Below are 26,522 nucleotides of genomic sequence, written 5' to 3' on the forward strand. Positions count from 1 at the left end.
GCATCATACACGCAAATTGTCTTTGTAATTCTATGGGGAGGAGTATTCATCATCTTCCATATCTAAACTTTACCAAACACTCAAAATTTATTGGGGAGAAATTTTACATATTTAATTATGATTCTAAAGTTTAAAGATAAAAGTAAATAGACTTTGGCCTCCAAATATTCTACTAACTACGGTGATATTGTTGGCTTTCCAAAGGTAAAGGCCATTGTGATGCTAATTGGAGATGCTTGAATTTTCCTTAAGAGAAAAAGTAAAAATTTTGATTGCAATTTTTTAAAGAAAAATAATGGAGCATTGGAGAATGTAGCAAAGAAACTATAGTAATGATGTTCTTCTACACTTGCTCTTTACATGATTTGTTTTTTTGCCTAACTGAGGTGCTCTTAAATAGCTTACCCCCAAAAAGCCAACTCACATATTTATAAAGCATTGTGCATTATGGTATGCTTAGGTGATGGTTGGGTGGAATAGGGTGTTCTTGAAAGAAATAATTAGCCCAACTTTACAAGCAATGCATAATGGTACAAATTCTCTCTCTTTTTTGGTTTTACAAAAAAGGGCATGAAGTTTACAAATGAAGTTCAAAAGGTTTAGCCCATGCAAAAGAATATGCTTGTCCATTGTAATTGAGGTATTGCAAGTCTAGAGGTGCTTTTCATTTTTTCCTCATAGGATGTAGGTTGTTGGACTAAAGGTTGAACATGGTCTCTTTGATTCAATGTGTGTGTGTGTGTGTGTGTGTGTGTGTGTGTGTGTGGACTTTCAACATTCAAATTAGGTTTGGGCCACGTTGTAGGTTTGAGAGGCCCTTTAGAGGTTGGAGACCTCACTTAGCCACAACAAAAGTATAGATGTACTAGACACTAGTCAAGGAATTGTGTGTACACTTTCCACTTTTAGTATCTAACTTGGTCTTCAATGCATCATACACATAAAATGTATTTGTAAATATATGGAGAGGAGTATACATTATCTTCCTCATTTGAGCTTTATTGAACACAACAAATTTACTAGGGAGAAAATTGCAAACTTGGTTATCATTCTCATCATTACTGAAAGGAAATAAAATTTGGTCTCTTAATGTTCTACTAAGCACAACTATATGTTGGTTTGCCAAAGGTAACGGCCATTATGATCCTTATTACAAGCACTTGAATTTTCCTTATGAGAAAAATGAAGAAATTGGATTACAAGCTTTCTTAGAAAAATAATGGAGCATTGAAGAATCTTGCAAAAAGCTAGAGCAAAGATGATCTTCTGTACTTGTTCTATTTATGATTTTTTTCACCTAATTGAAGTACTCTTCAATAGCATGCCCGAAAAGCTCTTTCACGCATTCATTAGCATTGCATGTTAGAGTATGCTTGGGTGATGGTTGGGTGGAATAGGTTCTTAAAGAAAAAATTAAACCAAACTGAAAGAGCAATGGCAAACGATCCAAAGTCTTTTCTCTTTTCTATTTTTTAAGAAGACCATGGAAGTTTAAACATGAAGCTTAAGATGTTTGAGCCACGCAAAAGATGTTTCACCATAGCAATTGAGGTATGTACTTGCAAGTTTAGAGGCACTTTGTAAATCATTCATTACTTGATTGTATTTGTGGTTATCTCAAGTTTATAGGTCAAGCATCAAAGCTTTAGGCCATTCAAAAAGACATGCATGCACTTTATGAACTTGTCAGTACCAAAAGTTAGCCAAATTGTAGAGAGTGGCTTTTGATATATTCTTACTTTTCAAATTTTTGTGTCACAATCCAATATTGGTGTCACAATCCAATATTGGAGTTTGTCCCATCTCTATGCTTATGACTAACAAGTAAGTTAATTGTTTGAACTTGGAGTTAAAACCCAAGCAAGTAATCACAATCATCACATGATGCATATTGTTTCTATACATTAGAGAATCACGTTGTTGATTCCCATTCATGCTCGTAACTAACTAGCAGATGTAGTTTTTGTGCACTAAAATAGGCAAGACCCAATATATTTTGGGGCAAAACATATCCTTACGCACTTTAAATGAAGCTCATAAGAGGAGAACCATTTTTCCAATAGTACCAAAAGGCACAACTCAACTTTAGTTGTATGAATTCTAATGGAGAGACTTGATATAATACACATTGTTCTCTTTGATGTGATATGAGAGAGAGAGAGAGAGAGAGAGAGAGAGAGAGAGCTGGAGAAACTATTAATCTTCATTGATGGACAAGCTATCAACATACAAAGAAACAAAAATGTAAGATGGTTTCTTAGTTTAATATTTGAGGAAACAAGGAAATATATGGGACCAAGTGAGGAACTTTGCATTGTTTAAACTCTCAATAATAGTTTTTAACTTTTGGTGGACTATAAGCTGTCCAACTTTGATGTGCTTCTCAAATGTTGGCAAATTTCAAAATATGTGCTTAAGTTGTCCACTTCTAAGAACATCTAAGAAGTTTACCTTGAAATCATATAGATATAATGTGATATCTCAACTCTTCCTTGGATGTCATAGCATGCCTTTTTATTTGGATGGTGGACCAATAATTGCCTAGATGAATTTGATCTTTACCTAAGTTCCTCCATCCTCAACTACAAAATATACTCTCTTTCCTAAGTACTCCTACTTGTATACAAGAGGCTTTGTTAGCATTCTGTATATAGGCATGCTATGGTAATGGTTAAGGGGATCTTGCTTGTGCTTGAGGGGAAAATACAACTGTTCTTAATAACACCAAGGTGGTTTTTCACACAACAGCCCATGAAAGCATACTAGTATAAGGAATTGTAAAGAGCTTGTCTAATCTTGGAAACCACATTTTCATTGCATATGGGGTTGGATTTGGCTTTTGTTGCAATCTTGTTGGATTTGTAGCCACTATTCAGATGCCTGCAACTAGGAATTGCGAGTGCCTGACAACTTACTTGCATTTGCAATGTAAGGCTGAGGTCACCTGAGGCTCAAAGATATTGAATCAAATTTATATTGAGCTACCATTCTAGCTATTTAGGTAAAGTTAACAAGCACTAAGGAATGACCTGCACCTTTCTAGTCATTTTCCAGGTCCTTTGATATGCCTTATGAAAGAGGTGGTGAGTTGAACTTTTGTGGAAGATTTTGAGGGTCGCTGGTTAGCTGCCACACTACCGGCCCCTTTACCCTAATCCCCAGATTTTTACCACATAACTCCAGAACCAAGCTAGTCTTGAGAACTTATCGGCATATTCTGGGTGTTGATTACAGGCATTGGCATTGCTGTTTCAAGTAACTCAATGGATTTATTAATAAAGATGTCAAGGCATCGGCATTGCTGTCTCAAGTAACTCAATGGATGCATCCTAATTTTTCCTTAGTAACGATCTTGCAGGAACTTGAGCTTCCCAATAACAACAGAATTTCAGCTCTGCATATATTCAAACCCATCTGACGAACCTTTGCAAAACGCTGTCTACTTCTTTTGGACAGAAAAAGCTGAAGTTGAGGAATACTTTAGGTTCCTAGACACCCCTGCAGACTCGTGAAAACCTGTACAATTCAATATAGAAGGCTTTATAGCATTACACAAAGCCAGCATTGCACCTGCGACCCATTTGTTCTCACAAAATTGCACTAGATGATAGACATTGCCAATGAGTCTAGATAAATCCTTTTCAATCAGTGTGTGATAATATATCAGCTCTCCCACCAGCCATTCGCTCTGCTTTCAATCCTCGTTCACCTTACAAAATTACGATCAAAAGATAAGCACCTAAATGCATGAACACCAAAATGACCAAAAGAACACCTCCGCTCTTTGCAGAAGCTGCATCATTTACCTGTTCTAACCCGGATCACATCAGCAACTGGAATTACTGCTTCAAGAAAAGGAGAAATTTTAGTTTTTGCAAAAGCAATCACCATGAAAATTGTAAAAAGAGCCTCGCCAAACAAGCAATGCTCACCAAATATCTTTCCATCTCCAATTTCACCTGTCCTGGCCTGATCAATAATGGTATCTATAACTGTATCGACCTGCGAACATGAACAAAGCCATGGCATTCTTACATAGGAGTCTATACAAAGCTAAGGCTTAACCAGCTAGAGAAAAGCATGGTGTTGCAAAATGAATGAATACTTAGGGCAGTTGCAAACTGAGTCACAGACACCTAAGCCCTGCCTGGGGTGTGGGCTTGCAGCACCTTTAGGCACCGAAAGGACACAGTTAGTAAAAAAGTGAAAAATCATAAATATACAAATTTTGTAATCGGCTGTACGTCCAAAATTTGCACCCGTTGTCCATCACTTTGTAAAGTGGGCGAGGGATGGATAACCCCCTACTATGGGTGGACCCTCTCTCAGACCGGGACTTGAGAGTTTCCTATCTTGTACCACTCAGGCAATTTTTACGAGTTCTTTCCCCCTCTCACTTACACCTGATGATAACCTACTGATTGATAGGGTAATGATAGCAACAGTTTCGTCTTTTTTCCCAGCCATGGATAGATAAGCACCAGTCACTAATAGTGGTTCTTAATTCTGTACAACCAGAATAGCATATTTTCCATACTTCTAGTCCCTTTAGACAAGAACTAACTATCCTACTCTTAAGGATCCATTTTAATATTTTCTTTTTGCTCTTATAGGACTCAACACTGGACCATGGTCTGTCACTTCTCTACAATTGATTTTGTAAACCCTGTCCAAAAGTGGGTCCACTTCAATGCATACACAACAGGTCACATCCTCTCATGTGTGAAAAGGAGAGTGGACACCCAACCCCTCAATAAACATTCTCATTGATTAACAACTTCCAAAGTGGGTGTCCATTCCTTGGTGTATAACCAGTTACCAGCCTCACAGTTGTGCGCCAGCTACTTGCCTTGTATCTAGGCGTTACCCACACTTTCATCATATGGGAATCTTTTAAAGGAGGCAAAGGGAATCCCTCTGACAGGAATGAGGCCTGTCAACCAAGCCCTCTAAACATAACATTATTCAACCCACATGCCACAGACACACATGACATGCTGTCATGGAATAGGGAAGGCATAGCTGCATTATCTGGACATGTGCAATATATCTGAGGGATACTCAACTACACCAAAAAGTTTGTCCACAACTCTGCAGGCTGGAGTGGAAAAATCTTCAGGCTTGAACCTTTGTGAAACTCTAATACCATATAGCTGCCACTTCCCTTTCCCAGAAAATAAGACTTTATCAAAGACACCTCAATGACAAGCATCAAAATACGAAGATCACGGAGCCAGTAGGAGAATGCCTAGTACAATGACTGCAAAAAAGAGCTCTAGAAGGGCCATGTAATGCCTCCCATCTGCCTCCAAGGGTACATAAGCTCTCTAGACGTCGACTGCTGTGATATTTCTTGCTGGCTTTACAGCCTCAATGCTCTCCTGCCACGCAATGTTAGAAAGACTCTGCGCATTATGAGCCATATCTATAAGCTAATCTGAATTCTCTGCCATAAGTTGGTTGACTGATGGAAAATGGGTATAAGGCCTCTCCAACCCTCTCCTGGATCCCAATCAAGTCTCTGCAAGAGTCTCCTCTACTATCTATGCTCAACACCTCTCCTATCCTTCTATGCACAAGTGACTAGACCTGGATCTATGTACCACTTTCAGTTCCATACTGGTGAGAAATGCAGCAACCTGGACCTGAGCACTACAGCAGCATAGGATGTGCAACAATACAGGTGATGCATAAACTGGCTAAAATGCAGCAGTACAGGCAGGGCTGAGCATAAAACTGCAATAATCAGGACAAGGGAAACTTGGATAGAATACACAAATACACACTCGGGCATACTTTTGGGGCTGACTGAACACAAACATGATCACAGGAAGCTGAGCAATTACACAATCAACTCATGTCTGGCTGCAAGGATACACTAGGGTTTGCTGAGAAAACACAAAGTGTGCAAACATGACAAACACAATCATTCGAGGGAAGTCATTCCTCCTGACACTCTATCACTCTCTTCCATGTTCTTCTCCCCTTTCTCCATCATCTCCACTGCCGTTCACACCCCGCAAGGAGGACATTACGGTTCATGGCTTCTAGATCCATCTCCACCTAGTGTTCTGCAGCCTACATCATCTGGCATTAACCCTCCTCACCTAGCATCATCATCACGCTTTGTTTGCAACAGATTCAAGCCATTTACAACAGGTTACACCCTCTTTATCAGCCCTACATCAGGTACTTGAGTTTTTGTTTTTTCTTCACTCCCAAAGGGCTGGCCGTGCCTGCAGCCACTTACACGAAGAGATCTCTTATCATATATTCTTGTGTCTTTTTCTCCAGCTGGCTACCCAACAGTTTCCTTGATAGCAGCCATCATCTCGGAGAGATTTCAGTATATCCTTCATCTCTGACAGCTCCTAACAACTGCATTTCGCTCCCTCCACAGCTAGCTGTCCTTTCCTTCACCCTTCAGCATTGACCTTCAATATCCTACTGTCGAAGGACTGCGTTTCACTCCCTTCACTATGCAGATTCCCTAGCAAGTGCTGTCAGCTGATTCAGATAGGTCAATGCAATTATCTTCAGAACTTTGGCTCCACTGTATCAACCTGATTCAATGATTCACCATTCATCATATTTTTCTTCTGTCTTTTTGGGTTTCTCTTCTCTCTGTGTTTTCCATACACATTGTGTTTCTCCCTACAAACCCTACTATCTCTCTAGTTTGCTTTCACAGCAGTCATATTTTGATGAGCATTTCAGCTGCTAGGATGGGTGACAACAAGCTGAAGATTTCAAGACCACCGAATAATTGACGAATACCACCACCCTCTCATAGCCCCTCTCTAGCCTAAGAACTTGTGAGGGGCAACAACATCACTTGTGCTAGAACACGTTTCGTGGTTAGCAACCTTAGCCACTTGATTGCAATCAGAGTTAGAGTGGAACAAGGACATGGAACCACCCTAGATTTTGGGCACCTCCTAGTTCTTTGCAACTACTAGTGTCTTGCAACCTCTATAGAGAATGCCAAAGATCCCTTTTCTTTCCACAAAGGTAGCATTTCCCCTTCTTTCCCCTCTCTCCACTCAAGAGTGCTTTCCAATAGCCACTCTTAGATGAAGAAGGCAATCTCCTTGCACCCTCAAAGAGAACTCATGCTCAATCAACATGGAGGTCATGTGCTGAAAGCTTACCAGTATGTTAGAAGTCTTCAGCCCACAATATGTTGGCCACACCATCATACTCAAGGAGCTTATAAAGCACAGTCCCCACCTAGTGTGCCTCTAGTAAAGCCATGGAAATTTTGCAAACTTGGTCTAGGATAGTGTGTAAAAGTTAACACGGCACAACAAATCAAATCTAAGGCAAAAAAAAGTACACAAGTTAGATAAATACTAACATTTCTTTAATTGCAAATAGAGTGATACAATGATAGCTTTGTCCTACTTGTGTACTTCCACTGTGAAGCTCAGATAGCAATCTTGACAGATTCTAGGTGAGACCTTAACGTTAGATAAACTCTCACAAAGTGAACGATAGATAATCATGGTCCTTCACACGATGGAGGCCTTGGAACTTTGGGAACCATGGATCATTGGCAGCACCTTACAACATTGAGGTATTGAGTATATCTAACATAGTGGTGATTTGTTGAAGAAATGCCTACGCGGATTCTGTATTCTTGAACTTAAGGGTCATGGTAAGCAGCCTTAGCCACTTGATTGGAATTGCCCTTCTTTCCACGAAAGTAACACTTCCCCGTTTTCTTGTCCTTCTCTCCACTAAGGAGTGCTTTTGAATAGCCACTCCAAGATGAAGGCAACCTCCCTTGCAACCTCAAAGTAGACCCATACTCAATCAACATGGAGATCCTGTATTAAAAGCTTACCAATGTGTTAGAAGTCTAAGCCCAAAAAGCGTTGGCCACATCATGTATTAAAAGCTTACCAATGCATTAGAAGTCTACACCCGAAATGCGTTGGCCACACCATCATACTCAAGAAGCTTGTAAAGCAAAATCCCCACCAAGTAGGCATCAAGTAAAGCCATAAAATGTTGAGAAGCTAGTCTTGAATAGAGGTGACCCATTGAAGAATTACCTACATGGATTCCCTACTCTTGAAAAGGGTTTGAAGCTAACCATAAAGAAACGCACCTCATGGTGGATCGTGCCTCATACATGAGCTGAATCTTGGACCACACCTTTGAAGTTGTTCCATAGGAGACCTCTTTGGATATGAAGCAGAAAAGCCCCGCATATGCTATAACATTGTTCGTGTCCCAATCAAGGACTACTTCTTTGAACTTTGAAGTCATCTTCATCCCAAGAAAAGAGTGGCAATGACAATCATTGAGGTTGATGGGCTAACCAAAGATGATATACTAGAGTCTTTTTTGCACAAACCAAGACTTACATGACAACACTCCTAGTACAATAATCAAGAGCATGGAGCTTGTCATAAGAGTTAGTACAAGGAGGAGCCATAAGGGATTGAAGGTAATACTGAGAAAGGAGAGATACCTGATGTGAAAGAGTGGGCAAGTACCCGAGACACAATCAAAAGAGTTCGAGAGTTCAAAGTTCACGCAACACCACAAGCACACAAGTATCACAGAAAATAGAAACAACAGTCGAGTGAGTTTAGAACAAGTACAAAAACCAACACAAGAGTACCCTCTTTGGGAGCTGATTAAAAAGCACGAGTGTGGAGATGTGGTAAAAAGCAAACACAAGGTGTAGAAGAGGTAGGAGCAGTACTCGACAGCAGTTCAGATCAAAACATCAGATAGACAAGTGAAACACCAGTGTAGCCATCAAAAAAGCATATATTTGCAGGTAGCCGAAGGTAGGAAACAGCTCACAGCCTCGAGAACACTTGGCTCAGCTAGAAAACAGGCCATCCAACAGCATATGATGATGAGATAAAAAACACAGGGATAACAGCTCCAACCAGGAAAATACACAGCTGAGACAGAAGGAAAGATGACACGATCCTGTTCAGCTCAGATCAGCAGGCCACCCAAGTGGAGAGCAGGCCATGAAAGGACAAAATGCAATTTATCCCTCTCTGAAATCTGCAACAGCAACCACTCAAACTCCTATAGCACAAAATGCACATAAAGCAGCACTAGAATCTAGGATTCTAGACATCAAGTACCATGTTAAACTGTGCAACAGAAGCAGAAGCACTCAACAGAAAGAACAGAAAAAACATTGAACATAAGAATAGAGAACTCAAAGATGATTTCAAGAATAGGCAATGGAATCCATAAGTGACATGCGATCAAAGTCCAACCTCAAACAACTCTTGCTGACCCTCTCCAGCACACCTTGTCCCTCTCTCCACCAGATGCAAGATGATGCGAAGATGATGAGATGGAGGAGGGGCAGCTATAAATAACCATCGGTAGCAATGGCACCTCTAAGACAGTGATCAGCCATAAAAGCAAGCATCTAGCACAATAGATAAGCCACCCAGCCTAAGATAAGTGGCCATCTAAGAAGCCTAGAGGTGTCCAACCCATGAGATATACAACAAAATAACAGCTAAGAACTGCACCTCTATATCTCAGAAATTCTATGTGTAGGGATTACTCTTGTAGTTTTGGTACTTAATAGGAATTTCATAAGTAGCACAAAAAAAGAAAAAAGGAGGTCGGGCGGGTGTGTTTGCAATCTCAAGTTCTTTGTAAAGATAACATTTTAAAAAATTTAAAGAGACTGATATATTGATAACACAAAAAATAGCATGTAAATAAAGCGTCTTGATGATCAATAGTTTCCATGAATGTACCTGGTCTTTAGAGACCACAATCTCCAACCTAACTTTAGACACAAAGTTGTCCTCCGAGAATTCCGAACCTACAATAATTGAACAAAGCGTTACATCTAAATGAATTAGAAACAAAATCAACCTATGCAAGCTTGTTACATTTTCTAGCTTTTATTAGGAACCACAATGACTTTTATACTTGGTGCAATTATGGGTGTAGTATTTATAAGCGAGTAAGATTTCAACGCCATTTTGGTCCATTTGTAATATGTGAGTTTGTGAAACAAATTTTCAAAAGAAGAAATTCTATTATGCTGGATAAAAATCATCCACATCAGAGATAGACAATAGATAATCCCGATGCATGAAAGGAAAAGGAAGCATTGTCCAAATCTGATGGCCTAGCAGTTAAAACTTGGGCTATAATGATGAGGGTGTGGATTCAAGTCTTGCTAGGTGTATCAAATGGTTGGACACCTATGTTCACATCGTGTGTTCATGAAAGTCCAAACCATCGCCCACTCAAACACTCAATCAACCCTCCTCCTTGGTACAATCACCTAGTAGGATGATCCAGTGTGATCAAGCTCCATTGTTCATTTGCCTTATGAGCTTGTAGGCATGTGGCTATTTGCTCAAGGGAGCTGAAACCAGCCTTCCATCTCATTTAGGGTAGTAGGTGACCTGATTTAGCACAATCTACAGCAGGCATAAAATTCATAAATCTGAAATAAATACCTTATCACATTAATCTCAAACAGTCGACACTTGATTGACCCCAAAAACCTATCATCGTTTTTTTTTTTGTGTGTGTGTGTGTGTGTGTGTGTGTGTGTGTGTGTGAAGAAGTTTGAATTAATGTATAGAAATATTTACATCATGCCTTTTGGCCAACCTAGCACAATCATAGCATTTTCAAGAATACATCAGGCCTTCAGACCAACCATAAAAAATGGCAATAGCTATCATGAAGCCAAAAGGCTAACAGAAAAACACAATGCATGAACAAAAACTCTCTAAAAAGTTATCCAGCAACAATTCATAAAAACGAAGGAAGGGGATCATGAAGATGGTAGAGCAAGGGTGGAGCGAACAATGTCCATGCATGGAACAGCCACCTCTCCAATAATGAGGCCAACTCAAATCATAGAAGAAATCTACCATAATAGCAAGCCTCGCACTCGTCTCACATGGCCACGGATACCTAAGGCCGAATCAAATTAAAGGCATTTCTAGTCTGCCATATGTGCCAAAGAGCAGTCCATCGCATGAAGTGAAAGAGGCAAGGATAAAATATTTCTTTACCTTTTATTGCTTGAATTCATAGTACATGGAGATATAGGCTCATCTCTCGACAAATTCCAACACTTTGGGCTGCACAAATGACCAACATCATCAAGATTCAACTTGCCCTTCATTGCTAATAACAAATTTGGGCACAATTTGAATTGAGAATACTTGCACGCACACCAAATGAAATGTAGATGAGTTTTCCCACTCAGATCAGCTGCAATATCTGCAATTACAGCTGCTACTCTGATCATCAGGTCTTCAACCAATGGGTACAAACTCCAAGGTTGCTGAGAAAACCTAATTTTTACTACTGCAAATTAGGGTTTTGAGAGCAAAAACAATCCCGTCCACCTTCAAACTGTTGAGAAATCCTGGGAATGGTTGAGAGATTTGTCAAAGAAGTGAGAGATGGCTGAGGAGAGTGAAATTTTGATCATCTGTTGCAGAATATTTGCCCCAAATCTGCTGGCACTTGATTTCTGGCAGCAGAAATGCTGTCATTTGCTGCCTAGACAGCCTCTGGAGCAGTCGCCTAGCTATTGACTGCTGTCACTTGCTGATTGGCACTCCTTGGACGCTAGCATCTGACTTCTAGCTGCTCTCTGATGGCTGATTCCTCTCTCTCAGCTGGTATCTACCCTCAAAATGGCTTTCACAACCTTAGGCAGCCTTCAAACAGCAATCTTCCAATTTGCATGGCAAGTTCTCTGCCTAGCTGCCAAGTGGCACAGCTTCTAATGTGAAACTCAGCCTCTAGACTTAATTTCCAGCAATTAATTATTGGCTGAAAATTAATTATCCTCTTGTCCACGCCCATTAATTGGCCACCGTCTATCTACATTTAATGTGCTAATCCCTTTGAACTTGAAAGTTTTAGCTTCCATTTGGCCTTAGTCTATAGCGTTAATGTTCTAATTTGTGGCTAGCCCAAATGACACCACAAGTCATTTCATAGGGCCCATTTAATGCTCTAGACCGAAAATGGAAACAAGCAGCCACAAGTACTAATCCTCCATCTTCTCGATCCAAGTTTCGACACTTATCTCCATCTTCATTCCTTCACTATTAAACTCAATTGGCTTGACCTATTTGAGTAGGAATTTCCTCTCTTTCTCATCTAATAAGTCAATGATAGCTAGAACAACCACTAAATATGGTCTAATCAAAGGAACCTGAAAGAATGTTGATACATTTGACCTTAGTACATTTTTTATTCTATCAATCATTAATAACACATTTCAATAATTTGATTATTTACAAGACCATAATGTTAGAAATTGCTTCATATAAGTAACAACTTCATTATATGATTAGTTACTAGGTTTAACATCATTTTAGGGGGCCAGAGTTGAGATTTTACCTTATGGGTAGGGGGATCAAGTTACACTCTCCCCCGTCTCTCACTCTCTTTGAACCAAGTGTGGTGTTAACCTCACTCCTACCTTTGATTGATTACAAAGTGACCTTTCTTAGGTGGATGTTAGATTGCTGTTAGGGGTGACTTGTCCATGCTTCCCTTGTGAAGTAGAATTGAGATTCCCATGCTCAACTAAGTCCAAGGTTTCCCATGGGGAGAGAGGATAGTGATGTGCATGGATATGAATTTTAGTCGACTACTTGAGGACTTCTCTGGGTTTGTTGGAGGAGGCAAATCACACATGGTATCAACTATTTTATATATTTCAGCATAACACCATATCACAATCATGGTAGAAATTGTTCAAAAAAAGAGAGTTGTATATTCACATAATCATGTACCATTGGCTATACAAGAGTGGCTAATATTTGCATTAAAAGGGAGTTTATATGTCCTCTAGAAAATGTTGATATATAGACTAGATATATAGTACTTATCCATGAAATTCTTGTATAAAGATTGTAAAATAAGCAAGGGTCACTGTCTAGCATGACTTGTCACAACTTTTGAAATTGTTCAAAAAAAGAGAGTTGTATATACACATAATCATGCACCATTGGCTATACAAGAGTGGCTAATATTTGCATTAAAAGGGAGTTTATATGTCCTCTAGAAAATGTAAATATATAGACTAGATATATAGTACTTAACCATGAAATTCTTGTATAAAGATTATAAAATAAGCAAGGGTCACTATCTAGCATGACTTGTCACAACTTTTGACAATATTCCCACTGCAAAACTCGGGTTTTGGACCTGTCATTTTGCCAAATTTAACTTATATTTCACATGTGCACAACTTAATTATGCCAAAGTTGAACAATAAAAATACACATCCCCATGACAGGAGCTATTAAACACAAGCCTAATAGAATTATCAATTCAATAAAGTGCCAAAGCATGTAGTGTATCCCTAAGTAGTAATACCTCCTAGATTCTCAAGTAGATAAGCAAGCCTCACACCCACTCGTGCACTCTAAATCACCTTGCAACCTGTCCCAACTAGCTTTGAGATGGTATATGTTTATCCACATAATGGTAATACTCGAGAGTCAACATAAAAATGTGTTGTTCCTCTACAACATCCAGTTTCAATACATCATTTATGAAAATGTGTCAAGCATAAGTACTAATTGGCCATTATTTCATACGAACACTTAATTTTGTGTCTGTGTGTGTGTGAGAGAGAGAGAGAGAGAAAGAAAGAAAGAAAGAAATATTAACATCTACAAAAGGCCAATCTGGCCTATGAGACAAGACCAAAGTACATCTATGTCCAAATGTCATCTCATTATAAGGTGAAACAAAAATGCATCCTAGTATAAGGTTCATCTAAGCATCGAAAGATTTGTAAGTCTAGAAACTGTATCTACAAGATATAAAATCCTCCCATGAGCAAGGTAGTGACTTCATAGCCATATTCTCATGTAGGAGATCTAGATCCTGCCTTTCATAGCTGAAGTGAATAAGGTGATGGTGGTATTTTCAAGTCATTTAATGAATGTGATGATATCTTCACTCGTATCCACCGCCATATTAGCCACTAGTTCCAAGATGAAGGGTCTCTTATAAGAGGGTTTCAAGCTTGGAGACAAGTCAGACTTTGTAAAACTTGTCTAGCTGATACGATCAGCTGATTTTGGTGGAACATTCAATAAAGCTTCAGCTTGTGTGTCCTTGGGATTAGACAAGAGTTCTGTTTGTGGTAGGTGTTGTTGGGCTTGAGTGGTTGTTGTGGAAGAAACATTATCATTTGGTGATTGTGCCTTGTGGTCAGTCTCATTCTGAGGTAGTTTTTTCTATCATCAGTAAGGTGAAGAGAATAGTAAATAAGTGGCCTATGAAACAATGCTAAGGGTAGCTACACAATGGGGCTATGCTAGAGTTAAACCATATCTAGTATTGTCCCATTGGTTGAATCAAAAGAAACTCCTAATGAGATAGAACTATTTACAAAAATTGTGGTGGAGAGACTATACGTTGTAACTGATCTCAAGATTTGCAAATCTTATTAGCTTTGTTGTGGTTTCGAATTGCTCAACTAATGTGCCTAGTGGTAAGTTTCTGGTGTCTTGTGATGATTACTCTAATCCGACGGTGGTGCAACCTCCTTGGATGTGGTCCTAGTAGATGGGTTGTCGTGCTCGACAAAGTGAAATGGTTCTATCCAATGTGACTCCACTGTGTAGAGGGAATGGTATTTGGCGGGGTAGCTCTATCTCTACTAGGCGAGTAGTGTCAGTAGGGTCTAGAGAAGATAGAGAAAGATGAAATGATTTAGTAACGTCTACAAATGCCAAAGTGGCCTATGAGACCATGAGTTACAACGATCTATGTGACGATACAACTGTCTCAAAAGAACTATAAATGTAAATAGACAATAAATGAAAGCTAAGAACTAAACAATTAAAAGCTAACAAAAATCCCTGGTTGATACAATTAGGAGTGATAAAGCCTAATGTACATGGATCAACTAGTAATGTCACAAAGACACATGGACCTTGGCTACAACCCAAACACTCATCTCCTATATCTGCATATGCATGTGCCCCTAATGCCTATGCCTGAGGGCTAACACATCAGTGTATTTTGGGGAAGAGAGAGAGAGAGAGATTAATGTCTTCTGAGGTCAAATTTTGTCTATGAGACAAAACCATGTACAATGTTGACCGTCTATAATCAACCTTCCTTCTTGGAAAGGGTGGTATTCCCTAATCAAGCACTTAGTTACAACAATCAGCCAGTGAACATAACTTAAATTGCACATAATCTCGAACATTGGACACCTTCTTCGCCCCAAAACTGCTGCCCCTTTTGATATTTCTTTAACTTGATTACTAATGGAATCAATACAAGCTAAGATTCATAATCTCCTTTGCTGTAGCAACAATCAGCAATCAATTTGCCCCTTGACTTTTAACCCAGGACTTGCATAAATGGAACCACCAATTGGTCAAATGCTGCCCCAAATGACAATGAATGGGCTAGCATCTGAATTCCCTGATAATTATACAAATTTCAAGCACTAAATTCAGTGTATGATGCCTTCACCAATTGGCACGAGTCCCGAGGTGGCTGTCAAACCCTAATTTCTGCAAAAATTTAGGGTTTACAGCAAAGATCTCTTTGCTATCTACCAAATTTGATTGAGATCTGCTCAAAATGGCTAAGAAATGCTGAGATCTCCGGAGAATGGATTGGAGAAGGTGAGAGAAAGACAAGATGAGAGAGAAATCTGATTTTCTTCGCAAGAAAACCCTAAATTCTGCCTACTGCCTGCTCTAGCCTGCATTTAATACAATCACCTACTGCCAAGCATCTCCGGAATGCGCAATACTATTGCTAGCCTCTAAAAGGCAACTCCCTGTTGTAACTTGCCTGTTGAGGCCCCCAGATGGTTATCTTCTGCAGCAAATTGTTGTTCTCTGATCACAAAATGGACCGGCAGCTCTCTCTCTCTCTCTCTCTCTCTCTCTCTCTCTCTCTCTCTCTCTCTCTCTCTCTAAGTGCCACCGGGGAGCCATACCCCACCGCTTCAGCCTCTCCATGCTAGATAGGCCCATGTGGGACATCTTAGGATGACCACGCTCCATGAGCAGTTCCACATTGCACTTGAAGCGCATCTCGATTGTATCGAGTCTGTATACCATTTTGTACCTACTCACCTAGTTTACCATAACACTAGATAGTAGCTTTACTGGGACTTGAATAACTTCCCAGACATTTTGTATGTAACCTTTTGGACTCATAGGCCAACTTGGCCTTTTGTAGACGTTAATATAACTTTCTTTCTTTCTTTCTTCTCTCTCTCTCTCTCTCTCTCTCTCTCTCTCTCTCTCTCTCTCTCTCTCTCCCCAAAGTTATAAACAAACTAAATGGCTAAGACCTAGCCCCCAAAAACGTTTTCTTAGTTTGCATGGGCATTTTTGCCAAGTGGCAACCTTCTAACTTCGTTTTTCAGCATTATCCAACCATTTAATTAATGTAATGGCATTAAAACCCACTACACTTTTCCAAGCAATAGAGCTAGCCAAAAGGTGTGCCCATAAATACAAAAAATATATTGGATTTCAGCATAGTTTAGACGGCAAAAAGCTCTAGCTAGACAAAGCCCTCAAAAAGGTGCTTATTGGGAAAGTAGCATGCCTTACAACAGCCGTAAAATGCCCACTTACTTGCTATTTAATGTTTCAAAATAGCAACCAAATTTTAGGATATCAAGTAAGACAAAACAAGTTGAAAATAGTCCCAAGAAGCCCAAGGCAGACAAGGGGGCCAAATTTCATCACATTGCACCTCTTTAGAGAGCATAAAGAAAAGGATTTGTGTTTTCAATGTGGGAAAAAATACACCACGGATCGTGCATCTAAATGTGCTTATCGTAGAGCTAAGCTCAATAGTATGTATAACTTGGAAGATGTGGCAAAAGAATATGAAGATCCTGATGCTATGATACATACTGGTCATGAGGATTATGATGAGGATATGGGCCCAGAACAGCTCTATGATCCCTAGGATGACTTTCCCTTCGATCTAGATAGACACTTGCCTCATAAACTGGTCAAAATTGCTTCTAGCATAACCCCTCATGCTAGCACTTCCATATGCTTTCTATGGATACATGGACAAGCTCTAGAAGTCCAAGTACAATGCAAATACAAGGGAGCATAAATGAAAAACATGTCTTTATTCTTGTGGATAGTGGTAGCACTCACAGTTTTGTGAACAAAACAGCCATGGATCGTTTAAGATGCTTTCCCGCTAAATTATAGCAGCCCCTAAAAGTGCAAGTGACAAACAATGATTAGAAACTTAGTACTCAGATACTCTAAAGTACCCTTATGCTTGGCTGAAAATTATATGTCAATTGTGGACTTGATTGCACTTGATATGGGTCAATTGACGTTATTCTAGGCTCTGATTGGCTAAAGCACTTGGGTAAGATTGCCATGGATTTCTCTCAACTTTACATGGAGTTTCTTATGCATGGATAGCTCATATGCTTAGATGGAATTCAAGATAATGCAGATTTTCAGCTTATTACACCCAAGCAACTCAAAAGGGAATTCAAGAAATGCTCTCGAATATTTGTGCTGCATTTAAACAAAGAGGTCACAGATCAGTCCACAACTTTGGCCAAGAATTCAGCATTGAAAAATCTTTTGGAGTACAAGGATTTGTTCCAAATGCCTACAGCCCTCCCGCCTAAAAGACAAATGGATCACCCTATTGACTTGGAGCCCCGTTCAAAGCCAGTGAGCAAGCCACCTTACATGCTCTCAAAGTGTGACCGCGAAGAAGTTGCAAAGTAAGTGCTTGGGTACTATCTCAAGATGTCATTAAGGACTTATTGAACCATATCAAGGGTTCCAAGGATGGATAGGACGGATCGTTCACGATGTGCATTGACTACAGGGACTTGAACAAAATCACAGTTAAGAACCAGTACCCTATACCTAAGATTGATGACTTGCTCGATGAGCTAAAAGGAGCAAAGTACAAAGATTGATCTAAGATTTGGCTACCGTCAGATATGCATGAGGACAAATGGTGAGATAAAAGTAGCATTTCGCACTGATCAAGGAATTTACAATTTCCTTGTAATGCCATTCAATTTCACAAATGTCCCTACTACTTTTCAAAGCCTCACCAATAAGATCTTACATCCGTTTCTTTTTCAATTTATGTTGTATTCTTTGATGACATTCTCATTAAAAATAAATCATTGAAAGATCACTTACTCCACATCAAGAGGGTATCTGACATATTAAGGGAGCATAGAATGTTTATAAAGGAGAGCAAATGCATATTCATGCAAACTAAGGTAGAGTACTTGGGTCACATTATGAGTGAGAATGGCATACAGGTTGATCTCAAAAAGGTACAATGTGTCAAGGATTAGTCAATACCATCTAATATCACTTCTTCACATGGGTTTCTTGCTCTCCTTCTTCTATTGGAGATTTATTGTCCATTATGCAACAATTGTAGCATCCCTGACTGATAGGGTGAAGAAGGAGGCCTTTTGGGATGCTCTAGCTAATTGCAACTTCAACCAACTAAAGGATGTTGGGTATCTCACACGCCTTACTTACGCCTATGCTCATATGGGAGTGTGCGGGTGATCACTAGGACACTGGGGCACTTTTTACTCTCGGTAGGAGAGGTTTTTTCCCCCAGATTATGTGTACTATTTTGTATGTGCTTGTGGTGCACACTTACGGGCACTTACTGTGTTCGGGTGTGAACAGCCCCTTATAACTCTAAGGTATAAGGGTTATCATTTGTACTTTCAGCTTACACTCTATTCAGTACTATTGCATTGGGTGTCGTGCTCAACTCTGTCTCTCACTCTCACACTGTCTACTGCACTTCAGCTGCACCTCGATCCTCTCCCATCTGACATTTGGTATCAGAGCTGGTCAGCAGCTCTGTTCGGTTCCCGAGGACTTGCGTCAGCACTGACAGCTCGTCAGTACCTGTCTGGTACAGCACGTGCAGCCTGTACCTTCGTCAGCAGCCACGTCACTTGCAGCTCAGTCCTGCCCGTCAACAGTCGTCCAAATCTGCAGACGTCTTCAGTCCAGGCGCAGCCTTCTCTGCCCAGCGCGCTGGTTGCAGACGCCCCCAGCGCCACCTGCCCAGCGTGTCCGTCAGACCACCGTCAGTCCACCCGTCACACGCGACTGACCTGCGCCCGCCCGTCAACGTCACGTGCAGCCCGCAAGTCTGACAACAGCCCGCCTGTCGCCGTTTTTAAACTCCACGTCAGCAGCCCGTCGCCTGCCCTGTCCACGTCGCTGCCTTCTACGTTGGCCCGCCAGTCAACGTCCTGCCCACTTCGTCAAACGACGCCCGCCAGACCACCGTTTTGACCACACGCCAGTCTGCTCTGCACGCCCAGGTAAAATTTTCAAAATTATTGTCATTCCAGCCCAGAATAAATTTCTGGAAGCGGCGGTTCACACGCAGTTGGCACAGATTTACTGGAAAAGTAAATTTCATGCAAATTTCTGACTGAATGGTCAGAAAATTTTGGGGCTTTTGTGTATTTGGAGGACAGATGCATTTAAACTGCTGATACAGTCACAGACCGACTGTTTTTGACAGATATTTTGGCAAAATTTTGGGGATTTATTCATAACAGTGTTGCACTGCACTGTTTGCACATTGGGAAACGTGCTGTGTCTGTCTGTGACACATTGAATGCACATTTTGGGGCTTTTGTAACAGACATTTGTGACAGAAATCTTGGGCAGAAAATTTTGGGGCTTTTGATGTTTTAGTGCTGCTGAGCACTAATTGCACCTTGGGAAGCGTGCATCAGTGACAGTTTTTGTGACAGAGTACCCTTTGCACATTAATTGCAGACTTGTGTTTGCTGCAATTTCTGGAAATTTGCAGATTTCCAGCCCGTACTGCATTGACATTGCTCTATTGCCTTTTGGGAAATAATGGCAAATCAGGGAGGAGATGTATTCACCTATGTGTCCAAGGAAGACCGATTGGATGGGAACAATTATTCCCTTTGGTCTTTCATGATGAAGAATGTATTAGTGGCAAAAAATTTGTGGGATTATGTCAGTGGAGAGGAAGCACGACCGGGAGTTGTGGCTCCCGCTACTCCTCCTCCAGGAGGACGTGCAAGAGGGCAACCTCAGCCCCCTCCACCTCACCCCGCTCAGCCACTTCCCCCAAGAACTGCAGCTCAGAAAACTTGGGATACACGGGATGCACAGGCTATGTCGCTGATTGCATTGGCAGTTCAGCGTTCTATCATTCCTCATATTCGTTCAGCAGCTTCTTCACAAGAAGCTTGGTTGATATTGGAGCAGATGTTTGCAGGAAAGAATGAGACTCGCATCTCTTTCTTGAAGAAAGAGCTAGAGACTCTAAAGATGAATGAGGGTGATTCTATGCAGGATCATCTCAACAAAATTCAGGACTTGCGGGAGCAACTCATGAATGTGGATGAGTACTACTCAGATGCGCAGCTGATTTCTACGACATTGAATTCACTGGCTCCCTCTTACTTGGCTTTTCATACTGCCTTGAACCTCACTATGAGGATTTCGAAAGAGCCCATCACTTTCATTCAGCTTGTCAGTTTGCTTCTAGAGGAAGAACAAACTAGACGGAACAGTGGTGTGGATGGTATAGCCTCTGAGCAGGCTTTTATGTCAAGGCAGAAGGGTAAAAACAGCCAAGGGAAAAATGCTTCGCAGAGTTCTGGTAGTAGTAACACTTCACAGACAAGTCAGAAATAGGGGGGCACGCAAGCCAAGAAAGGAAAATGCCATTACTGCAAGAAGCCTGGCCACTACATCACTGAGTGCAGGAAGCGCATCGCCAAAGAGAAGAAGAAGGAGTCAGGGATGTCTGTTTCTGAAGCTCCTTCCACTGCTAGTGAGTCCGCGTCCTTTGTTGCAGACAGGGACTATTGTTTTTACACTTGCAGTTATGATGTCTCTTGGGCTGATAGAGCATTTAGCTCTACAGAAGATGCTGACACTTGGTTCTTTGACAGTGGTGCTTCACGGCATATCACATCTCGTAGAGATTTGTTTGCTTCTCTTGGTGCACCTCCCGTTGGGAAGTCTGTTCAGTGTGCTAATAATGCATCATACCCTGTTCGTGGTATTGGGGAGATTCAGCTTACAGCCATTGATGGCTCTATTCTCCGCCTACAGGATGCTTTGTATGTGCCTGGCATTAAGAAGAATTTGCTTTCCATTTCTTCTATGGCACGTTGTGGTTTGCAGGTCACCTTTGATGATGACCGTTGCATGGTCCGTGACAAGGAACACATGACATTGGTCTTGACAGGTTCTCTGTGTCATGGGTTATATGAGTTGGATGCTCTTTCGGTAGATCAGTCTGCATATTTGACATCCACTCTTACTCCTGCTATGTTAGAGGCAGAGTTATGGCATGCTCGTTTGGGGCATGTAAACTATGGCAGCTTGATGCTATTACAGCGTACTCAGATGTTGGATGGATTACCTCTCTTGGAGAGACCTCCTGAGCATTTATGCGAGGGTTGCATTTTGGGGAAAATGCATCGTTTCTCTTTTCCCCGTGATGTTGCTTTTAGAGCAACAGCCAGATTGCAGCTTGTGCATTCGGATGTTTGTGGGCCCATGCAGACACAGTCATTGGGTGGTTGTTACTATTTTGTAACATTTATTGATGACTTTACACGTTTGTGCTGGGTCTACTGCTTGAAAAAGAAGTCAGAAGTGTATGATGCATTTTTGGCTTTCAGTGCACTTGTGGAAACTCAGTCTGGTTGCAAGATTAAGACTCTCCGTTCGGACTGAGGGGGGGAATACATGTCCTCTATGCTGAATTCTTATTTGCAGCAGAAGGGCATTATCCATCAGTACACTACTGCATATACTCCACAGCAGAATGGAGTAGCAGAGAGGAAAAATCGGTCACTCATGGAGATGGCCAGATGTATGCTGAAGGCAAAGAGTTTGCCTCATAGTTTTTGGATGGAAGCCGTCATGTGCGCTTGCCACATTTTGAACAGATGCCCTACCAAGGCCTTGAAAACCGTCACACCTTTTGAGGCTTGGCACAGCCGCAAACCTTCTGTTGGCCACTTCCGTACTTTTGGGTGTCTTGCATATGCCCATATTCCACAGGTACTTCGAAAGAAGTTGGACAACAAGGCTGTAAAATGCATCTTTATGGGATATAGCAGCGAAAGCAAAGGCTACAGACTCTATGATCCCGTGACCAAGAAGGTTTTTGTCAGCAGGGATGTTGTATTTGATGAAAAATCAGAATTATCCTTGGCTGGTTTTGATACATATCAGGCTGCCCGTGATGTCTTTGAAGGGCTGCTGCCCATCACATTTGGTGATTCAGCTGGTACTTCAGCAAATGAACCTAATGTTCAGCCAGCTGCTCCTATGGAACATGCAGTAAATCAGCACATTGCTGAAACTGAAATTCAGCAGGAACTTGTACACAGTCAGGAAGCAAGACAGGTGCCTAGATGGTACACGCAGACTATGAGAGATAGTCATTTGGAAACACCCTTGGCTGGTCGTACTCGAAGGCAAACTCGACTGCATGATTCAGCACATTCCATGGAGTTTGTTATGGCAGCATGTACTCATGATAATGAGGAGCCTGAATGTTTTGAGGATGCACGACATAGTGTGCATTGGATGGCAGCCATGCAAGCTGAATTGGATTCTATTCATAAAAATCATACTTGGGATTTGGTGTCTTTGCCAGTTGGCAAGCGTGCCATTGGTACGAAATGGGTCTACAAATTGAAAAGGAATGCAAATGGATCCATAGATAAGTACAAGGCACGGCTGGTAGCTAAAGGCTACGCACAGAAAAAGGGCATTGACTATGAGGAGACCTTTGCTCCTACCTCCCGTATGACGACCATTCGGTCTATGATTGCCTTGGCTGCACATTTTGGTTGGAAAGTGCATCAGCTGGATATAAAGACTGCATTCTTACATGGGGAACTTCAGGAAGAAGTGTATGTACAGCAGCCCATTGGTTTTGCAGTTGAAGGCTCAGAAAATTTAGTATGCAAGCTGAAAAAAGCTCTATATGGTTTGAAACAAGCTCCACGAGCTTGGTACGCAAAGATAGATGCTTTCTTGCTTAGTCAGGGGTTTGTAAACAGCCCATCTGAGTCTACCCTTTATGTACATAAAGAGGGGGGATCCATGCTGATTTTGTGTCTATATGTAGATGACCTTTTGCTCACTGGAACACATGCTGATCAGATTTCAGCATTCAAAAATAATTTACAGCAAACTTTTGACATGTCTGACTTGGGTATTTTGCATTATTACTTGGGCATCCAGTTTGTACATGATGCTAGAGGCATTGGATTATGTCAGTCAAGGTACATTGGGCAACTTCTTGAGAAGTTTGGCTTACAAGATTGCAAGCCAGTTTGTACACCCATGGAACCTGGGCTCAAACTGTCATTACATGATGACAGTGATTTGTTTGATATCCATACTTATGCTCCAGCAGTGGGATGTCTCATCTATCTATGCCACACTCGGCCAGACATACAGTTTGCCGTTTCAGTTTTGAGCAGGTACATGCATCAGCCTCGTATGTCGCATTGGCAAGCTGTGAAGCGTGTGTTTCGTTACTTGCAGGGTACTAGAGCTCTTGGATTGCTTTATGCCAAGGGGGGACCACTGCAGTTACATGCTTACAGTGACTCTGATTGGGCTGGTGATTTTGATACTCGTCACTCCACTAGTGGCAATTGTTTCTTTCTTGGCTCGTCATGCATTTCTTGGCTTAGCAAGAAACAATCCACTGTTGCCACGTCGTCATGTGAAGCTGAGTACAAGGCAGCCTTCACTACTGCAGTTGAGTGCGTATGGCTTAGACGCTTACTTGCTGATTTGGATGTATCTGTTACGGAGCCTACTCCTTTATATACTGGCAGTCAGAGTGCCATTGCAGTGGCACGGAACCCTGTGTTTCATGCTCGCACGAAACACATAGAGATTCACTACCACTTTGTCAGAGAGAGGCTACATGCAGGTGATATCAGCCTTGTCTACTGTCCTACCACCAGCAATGTGGCAGACATCTTCACCAAAGCTCTTCCACGAGACAAATTTGAAGCATTTCGCGATGCTTTGAATTTGACGCCCTTTGGTGGCGGATGATCCTTGTACACTTGATCACTCTTCACTCCAGGGGGGTTTGTTGGGTATCTCACACGCCTTACTTACGCCTACGCTCATATGGGAGTGTGCGGGTGATCACTAGGACACTGGGGCACTTTTTACTCTCGGTAGGAGAGGTTTTTTCCCCCAGATTATGTGTACTATTTTGTATGTGCTTGTGGTGCACACTTACGGGCACTTACTGTGTTCGGGTGTGAACAGCCCCTTATAACTCTAAGGTATAAGGGTTATCATTTGTACTTTCAGCTTACACTCTATTCAGTACTATTGCATTGGGTGTCGTGCTCAACTCTGTCTCTCACTCTCACACTGTCTACTGCACTTCAGCTGCACCTCGATCCTCTCCCATCTGACAAAGGAATTGCTTACTTCAGGCCCCATATTTGTTTGCCCAAACTTCTCAAAAGAATTCACCATTCAATATGCTGCTAGTGAAAGGGGTATAGATGTTGTCATGTTGCAAGAACATGGTGCCATTGCATTTGAAAGTCACAAACTGAACGAAAAAGAGATGCAAATGCATGATTATGGCTTAGAAATGCTAGCCATCCTTCATGCTATCAAGAAGTAGCACCATTATCTCTATGGCAGCTGGTTTAGAGTGAAAAGTAACTACCACGTGCTCAAGTACTTTCTATCACAGCCAAATTTGACTCCTAATCAAAGAAGGTAGGTGGCAACCTTGAACTCTCATTATCGACTCAAAAATGGCCTCATATGGTCACATGGCAAGATTGTAATCCCTCATGCCTTTTCCTTTACGCAGAAAATAATGGAAGAGATGCATTCTTTGCCTATTGTTGGTCATCTGGATATCTTTAAGACCTACGATAGAATTGCAAAGAGTTTCCAATGGAAGGGCCTATATCAAAATGTTAAGGATGTTGTATCTAGATGTGTGCCATGCCAACAAAACAAGATAGCACTCTTAAGTCAAGGGGTTTGTGTGAGAGTGCGCAACGAAAAAAGAAAAGTAAACACAAAGATAAAAAAGAGACAAAGAGAGAACGCACAGAGAGAAGGAACAATGTGACTGCAATGGCTGAAGGTACAAGGCTATAACAATCAGTCCCAACACGCAGCTCTACGCATCAGTGTGGGCGCTAGATGGTAACAAAGGGATGAGATAATGAGGAGGGCTGGCTGATCAGGAAGGATCAAACATGGATAATAAGAGTGGAAGGACAAGCTATCTATTTATAGACAGAAAAGAGGAAAAATCCTAAATGTAATCAAACCCCTAAAAAATAGCCAAAAGTGCACAAAAAGAAATGCACTAATGTACCCTCCATCTAAAGTGTCTAAAACACATAAAATGAAAGACAAATACAGTATCAGAGCTCCTAATGTCCCTATCTAACTCAGACTGAGGCTCACAAGCAAGAGATGACCACACCAGATACACAACTGCTAACACACTCTCTCAAATCCAAGATGTGACGGAAGGGATGCAGATCCAAGGGTCGCAAGAAGAGTGTCAAGACCAATGAAGTCTGTCAATGAAGATAGCCAACCAAGGAGCAAAACCCCGTCATAGGAAAAATCCAATCAAACGGAAGGCCACCAAAGGGCAAAGAAAAGGGAGAGGCCTCAAACGAATCACTCCTGAAAACTCCAGTCGAGACATGGTGAGCCAAGGCTTTGACCCAACTATGAGACAATAGCGAGGAACAATCGAAGGCGCCAGAAGATGCATAGAAACAACAGGGACCAAGGGTCAAGCAGCATCGGATGTTGGCTCAATAACGAAGAAAAGAGGTAGCTGCATAAAAGAAAGGCCTAAAGTGGAAACCCTAAAGAAACTCCTCACAATCCTGGAAAGCCCCCTCTGAAACAAGGAGAGCCAAAAAATCCACAGCCGCATCACCAATATCGTCTCCCTCTAAAAGACATGGGAGGTACGAGGGAACCACCAAAGGAGATGGTGGGGGGTGGGATGAAACCAATGGAATAAATGGTGCATAATCGGGAATGGGTGCGGTTATAGAAAGCTGCCTCGAAGGGTCCTGCACAAAGAAGGGGAATGGAGTATAGATAGCCCACTCTCCAGCAAACATGTCACAAAAGTGGCTCCTATAGAAGAATCCTCAACATAGACATCTGGCTCAGTGAAGAAGGAGACAAAGAGAGAACACAAGAGAGAGAAGGAACAATGTGACTGCAATGACTGAAGGAACAAGGCTACAACAATCAGGCCCAACACGCAGCTCTATGCGGCATCACTATGGGCGCCAGACGGTAGCAAGGGAATGAGAGAATGAGGAGGGCTGGCTAATCACGAAGGATCAATGATGGATAATAAGAGTGGGAGGATAGGCTGCCTATGTATAGGTGAAAAAGAGGGAAAACCCTAAATGTGGTCAAACCTCTTAAAAATAGCCAAAA

At 41.4% G+C, this 26,522-nt stretch overlaps 2 protein-coding genes across 2 annotated transcripts in view; both read right to left on the bottom strand.

Annotated features, from left to right (window-relative positions):
• Window positions 1–3,521: 3,521 nt before the first annotated feature.
• GLB1 (nitrogen regulatory P-II-like protein) overlaps window positions 3,522–26,522 on the bottom strand; it is a 144,250-nt gene continuing 121,249 nt past the window's right edge. Inside the window, exons 5-8 of the mRNA XM_087668349.1 lie at window positions 9,753–9,820; window positions 3,933–4,002; window positions 3,807–3,842; window positions 3,522–3,709 (exon numbers count right to left, since the gene is read on the bottom strand). Of these exons, the coding sequence (XP_087524475.1) occupies window positions 3,642–3,709; window positions 3,807–3,842; window positions 3,933–4,002; window positions 9,753–9,820 (242 nt within the window). The 3' untranslated portion in view covers window positions 3,522–3,641. The remainder of the gene's footprint in view (window positions 3,710–3,806; window positions 3,843–3,932; window positions 4,003–9,752; window positions 9,821–26,522) is intronic.
• LOC148040833 (uncharacterized) lies at window positions 4,014–9,738 on the bottom strand. Its single transcript, XM_087668465.1, has 3 exons — window positions 8,114–9,738; window positions 7,906–7,962; window positions 4,014–7,829 (listed from the first exon to the last, which is right to left on the bottom strand). Exons 1-3 carry the CDS (start codon window positions 8,278–8,280, stop codon window positions 7,646–7,648), a joined length of 408 nt encoding a protein of 135 aa, XP_087524591.1. The 5' UTR covers window positions 8,281–9,738; the 3' UTR covers window positions 4,014–7,645.

This window comes from Lygodium microphyllum, chromosome 1, assembly GCF_053477565.2.
Source record: "Lygodium microphyllum isolate KBCC chromosome 1, Lygodium_microphyllum_v1.1.10, whole genome shotgun sequence".
NCBI classification, from domain to species: domain Eukaryota; kingdom Viridiplantae; phylum Streptophyta; class Polypodiopsida; order Schizaeales; family Lygodiaceae; genus Lygodium; species Lygodium microphyllum.